The sequence below is a fragment of the Lasioglossum baleicum genome, unplaced genomic scaffold, assembly GCF_051020765.1.
Source record: "Lasioglossum baleicum unplaced genomic scaffold, iyLasBale1 scaffold0067, whole genome shotgun sequence".
Lineage (NCBI taxonomy): Eukaryota > Metazoa > Arthropoda > Insecta > Hymenoptera > Halictidae > Lasioglossum > Lasioglossum baleicum.
The window spans coordinates 762,117-770,893 of record NW_027469127.1 but is presented as its reverse complement, the minus strand read 5'-3'; the positions used below and the strand labels follow the sequence as shown (position 1 = coordinate 770,893).

General features: G+C 46.5%; 1 protein-coding gene across 1 annotated transcript; it reads right to left on the bottom strand.

Moving 5' to 3' along the window:
* Positions 1-272: 272 nt before the first annotated feature.
* Positions 273-5,674, bottom strand: LOC143219756 (uncharacterized). The gene is made up of 6 exons (XM_076445634.1): positions 5,413-5,674; positions 4,948-5,127; positions 4,729-4,878; positions 4,369-4,611; positions 376-4,248; positions 273-295 (listed from the first exon to the last, which is right to left on the bottom strand). Exons 1-6 carry the CDS (start codon positions 5,672-5,674, stop codon positions 273-275), a joined length of 4,731 nt encoding a protein of 1,576 aa, XP_076301749.1.
* Positions 5,675-8,777: the final 3,103 nt, after the last annotated feature.

Genomic DNA, 8,777 nt, shown 5'->3' with positions numbered 1-8,777 from the left:
GTAACCGTACGTTCTCGCGATCCTCGTTTGTCGTCTGTGTCTTTCACGTTGTAAGCGTGATTAACGTCTAACGTCGCTTGCGGCCGCGGAGCTATTCCAACGGAGAGGGGATCACGTGACCCCTCAGTATCAAGGCGGATTCACAGTACAATCTTATGCATACAATTCTGAACATTCCGCCCACCTCTCTTCGCAGAAGAGAATGCTCGCAGTTACACATGGGAACCGGTAATCTACGCGCGCAGTAACTCAGTGTAGGGGAATCCCACAGTCTATGTTAGACTACTGGATGTTACTGTTTCGGAAAACAACGACTTATTAACTATGTAGCTTACAAGTTACTAAGTTCTAACGCATGGTTGATCTTCATTCAACCTTCTAGTTCTTCCCTACACCTCAAGGGGATCAATTTTGTTATTGGTCTCTTCAATATTGTCGACGCGGTTCGTAGCGTAGCTACCCTGGGTAATCCATCATCACCCTTATGTAGCGCAGTGATTCTGGCTAACGGCCATTGAGAAGGTGATGAAATTTCATTCCGGATGAGAACCAGATCTCCCGTAGTCATTGGTCGGCTGGGCAACTTCCATTTGGTTCGTTGTTGCAAGGACTGCAGATATTCCTGTGACCAGCGTTGCCAATAGCCTTGCAGCATCTGTTGTACAATTCGCCAACGTTTGAACAGCGGAATTTTATCTACGAGACAATCGGGCTCCGGAACAATGTAAGATGAGGACATAATTAAGAAATGTGCAGGCGTGAGTGAGTTTATGTCGGACGGATCATCGGACATAGCCAGGAGAGGTCGAGAGTTGAGGCAAGCCTCAATTTGGGTTAACAGTGTATAAAATTCTTCGAACGTCAACCTCGCCTCGCCAATGACCCGACGTAGGTGATATTTCGTTGACTTGACAGCTGCCTCCCAAATCCCTCCAAAGTGAGGGGCTGCCGGGGGGTTGAATTTCCAGGTAGTACCCTGCTCAGCTAGAGCTTTCGACAGTTGGTTAGCTTGCTGACCTGATTTTTGAAAGAGCCGATTAAGCTCGGAGGCGGCTCCTACAAAGTTCGTACCCTGGTCGCTAATAAGTGTACTGCAGTGACCCCGACGAGCACAGAATCTTCTAAAGGCAGCTAAGAAGCCTTCTGTGGTATAATCAGAGACCGCTTCCAAATGAACCGCTCTTGTTGTTAAGCATATGAACAAACAAATGTAGCCCTTGTAGGCTGTACGCCCGCGCCCTGCTGCCGCTCGCATATAGAATGGACCCGCGTAGTCCACTCCTGCCACACTGAATGGCCTAGCTGGACGTACTCGCGTCAAAGGCAGACTTGCCATTTGTTGGTAACTTGGTGTTGCCCTATAACGAATGCAAGTGTGGCACCTGTGAATTGCCGACTTCACCCTTTGACGACCCTTAATCAACCAATATTTATTACGCAACGTGGCCAACGTTAACTGGGTACCGCCATGTAGGGTTCGAATGTGAGTATCTTGTATCAAGAGATCTACAAATTTTCCCTCAGCGGGCAAGATAAGCGGATGTTTTTGATCCAAACTCAGTAACGAGTGCTTTAAACGTCCACCGACTCTAATCAATCCCTCTCTCATAATTGGATTAAGTGATTCTAATTGACTACCCTTTTTTACAGTCTGACTTCTTGTCAGCAACTGCAGTTCTTTAGCAAGATATGTCCTTTGGACAATGTGTACCCATACTAAACGAGCTCTATCAATTTCCCAAACCGACAATTCCTTATTGGGAGTAGGTCTGTCGCTATGGAACCAATTCTGCAAGAAGAGTGAAGACGTTGCATGCCAATTTTTTGAGATCATTATCTCCTTGAATCTTGTGACGAGACGTAGCATATATGCTGTGATTCGCAAAAGTTTTTGGAGGTTCGAACACCTTTCATTTAACAAGTACCAAAATGCCCGGTTCTCTATGTTCGTTCCTCTTCCTGCTAAGGTCTTAGCAGTTACCGCCGTATGGCAAGAGACGCCTTCAACTATAGTTTCACCTCTAATAGTGTTAGAGAGAGAAAAGAGAGAGAGAGGCCAAGAATTTTGATTTTCCGATAGCCATGTAGGTCCTCCCCACCAAAGCCGAAGAGAACGCAATTCTGAAGGCTTTATACCCCTGGACACTGGATCTGCAGGATTACTTTCTGACCTGACATGCTTCCACGATGCCTTCGGTACCAAATTATGAATGTCAGCGCAGCGATTGGCGACAAATGTAGGCCATTTGGATGGGTGCTCCTTGAGCCAATGTAACACGTCCAAGGAGTCAGTCCAAAGGTATATGTCAATTCCTCTATCATCGAATAGGGGTAGTACATTGTGTACTAATTTTGCAAGTAAGTGAGCTGCGGAGAGCTCCAGTCTCGGTATGCTTAGTGTCTTAATAGGAGCAACTTTAGATTTGGCCTGAATCAATTGTGTGGATATCGACGATTGTGTTTCGGTTCGCAAGTACAATACTGCTCCATATGCTAACTTCGATGCGTCGGCAAACCCGTGTAATTGCATTGAAACAGGGGTTTGTACGTAACCTATCCAACGGGGGATGTCGATTTGAGACAACGAGGGCAATTCCTCATACCAATCCTTCCAATCTGTTGCTTCTACAGCAGGCAATGGATCGTCCCATTGTAGTTTCAAGAGCCATAACTTCTGCAAGAAGATTTTTGCTGTTATGGTTACCGGAGCTAACAATCCAAGTGGATCAAATAATTTTGCCACTTTTGATAAAACTAGCCTTTTCGTCCAAGTGGTTGGGCAAACCCCCATGTCGGTTTTGTATTGGAAGAGGTCTCTTTGAGGCAGCCATTGAAGACCAAGCACCCCGTAGGAAAAGTTGTCCTGCAGCAAAATCTCAGTCTCCACAGCTATGGAATCCCTGGGCAGCCACTCTAATAATGATTGTTCATTCGAGAGCCATTTCCGTAGTGGGAAGCCGCCCACCTTGCACAATTCTAATACTTGTTTTTGTTTCAATCCAGCCGTCTCTAAAGAATGACCTCCCGACAGGACATCATCCATGTAGATTTCCTTCTGTAAGACACTAGCGCCTAAAGGAAAATGTTCCTTTTCATCGAATGCTAACTGTTTGATAACCCTATTTGCAAGAAATGGGCTAGATGCTAATCCATAAGTGACCGTATTCAATTTGTAAATTTGAATCGGGTCTGAGGAATTGAATCTCCACAATATCAACTGATATAACCTGTCTTCCTCAGCTAGGAGTATTTGTCTAAACATTTGTTTAATGTCTGCGACGAATGCGTATTTGTATTTACGCCAACTAATGACAAGGTGAGATAAGTCGGGCAGCAAGTTAGCCCCTACATGAAGACAATCATTCAAACTAACCCCAGCTCTCGTCTTCATGGAGCCGTTGAAAACTGTCCGTAATTTAGTAGTTGAACTACTTTCTTTGAGTACCCCATGATGAGGCAAGAAGCAACAATTATGCAAATCCAAGTGGGAAGTGGCTATTACTGACATATGCGCAGTCGCAATATAGTCTTGCATGAACTCACAATAAGCCTGTTTGAAAACAGAATCTCTATTAAAGCGTCTTTCCATGTTATCAAGCATTTTCTGAGCTGATCTGTGAGTATCGTGGAAAGAAGGAGGTTCACTAATGCAAAGGGGCAGTCTTACAGTATACCGCCCATCGGACATCCTTGAGTGTGTCTCAAGAAAATGCTGCTCGCATGTCTGCTGATCGGGAGTTTCAAGTTGCACAGGAGGAAGCTCCTCTTGCAACCAGAACCTTTGCAATAGTTCATTGACATCCTCGTCTATTGTGCAGTGTAGCACAGTTGGTCCGACTCGCTGAGTATCACTGTTGCAACCTGTTTGCCCCGATATCAACCAACCCAGACTCGACTGTGTAGCAATAGGTTCATGGCCTTCGCCTTTAATTACCCGACCTTCCACCACCTCTGCGTGCACGTCCGCCCCCAGTAACATGTCTATGGACCCGGTCTCATGGAAGCGCGGATCGGCTAATTCCAAATCATTTAAATGTTTCCAATCGCAGTCATTTGCCGAGACAACAGGGGTGTAACCGCTGACCTTTCCTACTACGTAGGCGCTGACTCGACAGCTGAAAGTAGACGTAAAATGAGGCTTGATGGTGAAGACAGTCTTGCTTTTACAAGTAGTTAAAGAACTATTACACAGTCCAGTTATAGGTATTCTACAAGCGATTCTATCTAACCGCAATCTCTGACATAGAGCTGTCGTGATGAATGAAGATTGAGAGCATTGATCTATAATTGCCCGCGCGAGGCATTCTTCCCCTCGACTATTTACTACATATACATAAGCTGTAGCAATAAGAACGGTATCAATAATACCGGAATGGCTTTTGGCCATGTGTGCCACTGCACCAGATCCAGAATTCGAGGTTTCTGGAGCAGCCGGATCCTTGGATCCTTCATTTGACGTGAGACTCCGATTTAATGCATGATTATTATTGGCTGGCCATGCGTTTCGATTAAGATGCAAGATACTGTGATGCTTACCGTTGCATTCTTTACAGCGATTTTTCGAAGGACAAGAATCCAACAAGTGGTTCCCCAAGCAATTATAACAAATCCCTTTCGATTTCACATGCTCATGTCTTTGAGGAATTGTTTGTGCTCGAAAGACATCACACTGTAATAGAAAATGAGGTTTCGAACACAGAGAACATTTTTGGGGGAATCGACCGTTACCTGATCCCTTTACTGACTTCTTGGCTACATGAAAGGTCCTGGTCGTATACTGTTTGTCAGCATGTGGTTTAGGATGACTACGTGACTTGTTATCTTTCAAGGCAGGGGCGATCGACGCGGCTCTCGCCCTGGCTGCACTTTCAATAGCTTCTAATGATATAATTTGAGATGATAGGAAACTCTCAAGTTCAGCAAATGTAGGAGGTTCATGGGAATCACCTAGTGACGACTCCCACTCCTTTCTAGTCTGTGTATCTAGTTTACTAGCAATCAAGAAAACAATAATATCATCCCAAGTCTCCGTTGAGCGACCAAGCGCCTTTAATGAAGCCAAGGGTCCCATAACTCCCAGCAGAACTCTCTGGAGTTCGGCAGAGGTTTCCGCAGAAACATCTGTCACTGAAAACATGTCGGCCAAGGTCACATGGACTAAGCGCCTTTTATTCTCAAAATATTTCACTAACCTTTGCCAAGCAAGTGAAAAATTCCCTTCAACTATAGGAAGGTTTTTAATCTGGTCAAATGCAACGCCTTCTAAACATGACTGCAAGTACTGAAACTTAGAAACGTCTGACAGACTTGCTCTATCCTTTACAAGAGAGGTGAATAGACTTTTAAACGAAGGCCACCCCGTATAACTTCCAGAAAATTTAGGCAAATCTATTTTAGGCAACCGAGCCTCACTCTGATCATGAATCACAGAAGTTTCAAATGTGTCGTCAGCCTTGACGCGTGAGTATGTGCCAACTAGGACATTCAAGTGTTCTTGAAACTCTCCACGTATCTCATAATACAATTCTTCCATCTCATCCATTCTTTTAGTTTTAAAGTACTCGTGTTCCCTTTTTGGACCTGCCAGTTCTAACAGTTTAGCATGGGTTGCTCTGTATTGATTCCAGTGTTCAGTCAGTCTGTCTAATTGAGCCGTGGTTGCTCCTCCGGTCATCTTTGCACTACCCCTTTTCTTGAAATTAAGGAAGGATTTCTCCACCTTCGCGAATAATTCGGTCTGTGACGCTACTAACTCATCCATTTGTATAATGCAAATATAACCCAGAACACTCGAATCAATCTCAAACTGAGCAGGTCACCAGGATGAATAACGAATATAATCGTACAAGTAGACAATCAATGTCGAAATAGCGTCGTTACAAGAGTTCACGAGTAATGAATGTGATCGCTTAATACAATCAATGTGAAACTGCCACAATCGCAAAGAATAACGAATATGATCGTTTACAAATTCAAATCAATATGGTAATTGCGCAGTTACAAAATACAATCAATATGAAAATGCCACAATTGCATAAGAATAACGAATACGATCGTTCAAAATTCAAATCAATATGAAAATGCCGCAATTGTGAGAATGGCGAATATAATCGTTCAGATACAAATCGATTTTTAAATCGAGTAGTTACCAGTGTTCGCGTTTGTTATGGCCACTGCCTATAGCGGGTCGAAACAGAACCACACTATTATGAAATGTACATCTGAGATTAGAATAGAGCGAGATGGGAGAACTCACCCAGGACAGTATATTTACGTATCAACGATTCCTTGCCAATAGTTCCAATATAATACTGTCGTATTTCCAATGTGTATATCTGTCTCGCTGGTGTTGTCTCTCTCACGCTCCTTGTTATGGTTGTTGACCGCGCTCAAGTTCAGCGATGATCAACAGTCTTCCAGCCAGCCCAATATGGCCGACTTTCCGTCTCTTGTCTCGCCACGTGGTAGCGAGTGGTTATGTATGTAATGCGCTAACGCTCCAAATGTCTGGCGTTAGCTTAGACAGTTTAATGGAAACTATGCCTAGTTTCGCCTTTAAACTGTACGAGGATCGACACAAGAGCCAATAACGTAATATGCACAGGCACGGTATCACTTGCGTTTCAGCTCTCACAAGCTTCCGTGTTCCTTCCAATTCCACAAGCACGGATCCGGCTCGAAGGACCAAAATGTTTAATTAATGATGAAACTTGTGTTGGTTAATATCACAGAATTTATTAACTGTATGATGCCGGTTAACACTGTGTGGATACAATCGGAAAGTGCTCTGATATACGTAACCGTACGTTCTCGCGATCCTCGTTTGTCGTCTGTGTCTTTCACGTTGTAAGCGTGATTAACGTCTAACGTCGCTTGCGGCCGCGGAGCTATTCCAACGGAGAGGGGATCACGTGACCCCTCAGTATCAAGGCGGATTCACAGTACAATCTTATGCATACAATTCTGAACAACTAGCCTGCGGGATGCATCCTCTCACACGTGTTTTTGCTCGACTAGCCTGCGGGATGCATCCTCTCGCACGTGTTTTTGCTCGACTAGCCTGCGGGATGCATCCTCTCGCACGTGTTTTTACTCGACTATCCTGCAGGATGCATCCTCTCGCACGTGTTTTTACTCGACTAGCCTGCGGGATGCATCCTCTCGCACGTGTTTTTACTCGACTACCCTGCGGGATGCATCCTCTCGCACGTGTTTTTACTCGACTACCCTGCGGGATGCATCCTCTCGCACGTGTTTTTGCTCGACTAGCCATGCGCATTCCAAAAAACCTGCGCATGCGCATCCCACAAAACCTCGCACGTGTTTTTACTCGACTAGCCTGCGGGATGCATCCTCTCGCACGTGTTTTTACTCGACTAGCCTGCGGGATGCATCCTCTCGCACGTGTTTTTACTCGACTACCCTGCGGGATGCATCCTCTCGCACGTGTTTTTGCTCGACTAGCCATGCGCATCCCAAAAAACCTGCGCATGCGCATCCCACAAAACCTGCGCATGCGCATCCCACAAAACCTCGCACGTGTTTTTACTCGACTAGCCTGCGGGATGCATCCTCTCGCACGTGTTTTTACTCGACTAGCCTGCAGGATGCATCCTCTCGCACGTGTTTTTACTCGACTAGCCTGCGGGATGCATCCTCTCGCACGTGTTTTTACTCGACTAGCCTGCGGGATGCATCCTCTCGCACGTGCTTTTGCTGGACTAGCCTGCGGGATGCATCCTCTCGCACGTGTTTTTGCTCGACTAGGCATGCGCATCCCAAAAAACCTGCGCATGCGCATCCCAAAAAACCTGCGCATGCGCATCCCACAAAACCTGCTCATGCGCATCCCACAAAACCTCGCACGTGTTTTTACTCGACTAGCCTGCGGGATGCATCCTCTCGCACGTGTTTTTGCTCGACTAGCCTGCGGGATGCATCCTCTCGCACGTGTTTTTGCTCGACTAGCCTGCGGGATGCATCCTCTCGCACGTGTTTGTGCTCGACTAGCCTGCGGGATGCATCCTCTCGCACGTGTTTTTACTCGACTAGCCTGCGGGATGCATCCTCTCGCACGTGTTTTTGCTCGACTAGCCTGCGGGATGCATCCTCTCGCACGTGTTTTTGCTCGACTAGCCTGCGGGATGCATCCTCTCGCACGTGTTTTTGCTCGACTAGCCTGCGGGATGCATCCTCTCGCACGTGTTTGTGCTCGACTAGCCTGCGGGATGCATCCTCTCGCACGTGTTTTTACTCGACTAGCCTGCGGGATGCATCCTCTCGCACGTGTTTTTACTCGACTAGCCTGCGGGATGCATCCTCTCGCACGTGTTTTTGCTCGACTAGCCTGCGGGATGCAACCTCTCGCACGTGTTTTTGCTCGACTAGCCTGCGGGATGCATCCTCTCGCACGTGTTTTTACTCGACTAGCCTGCGGGATGCATCCTCTCGCACGTGTTTTTGCTCGACTAGGCATGCGCATCCCAAAAAACCTGCGCATGCGCATCCCAAAAAACCTGCGCATGCGCATCCCACAAAACCTGCGCATGCGCATCCCACAAAACCTCGCACGTGTTTTTACTCGACTAGCCTGCGGGATGCATCCTCACGCACGTGTTTGTGCTCGACTAGCCTGCGGGATGCATCCTCTCGCACGTGTTTTTACTCGACTAGCCTGCGGGATGCATCCTCTCGCACGTGTTTTTGCTCGACTAGCCTGCGGGATGCATCCTCTCGCACGTGTTTTTGCTTGACTATCCTGCGGGATGCTTCCTCTC

What these genes read in the sequence shown, in the direction of transcription:
- LOC143219756 (XM_076445634.1), bottom strand. Translation starts at nt 5,674, where the DNA reads ATGACCGGAGGAGCAACCACGGCTCAATTAGACAGACTGACTGAACAC. An exon ending in GAAGTCAGTAAAGGGATCAG is followed by an intron (nt 4,612 to 4,728) that starts GTAACGGTCGAT and finishes TGAAATCGAAAG; the next exon opens with GGATTTGTTATAATTGCTTG. An exon ending in CATGGCCAAAAGCCATTCCG is followed by an intron (nt 4,249 to 4,368) that starts GTATTATTGATA and finishes TCATCACGACAG; the next exon opens with CTCTATGTCAGAGATTGCGG.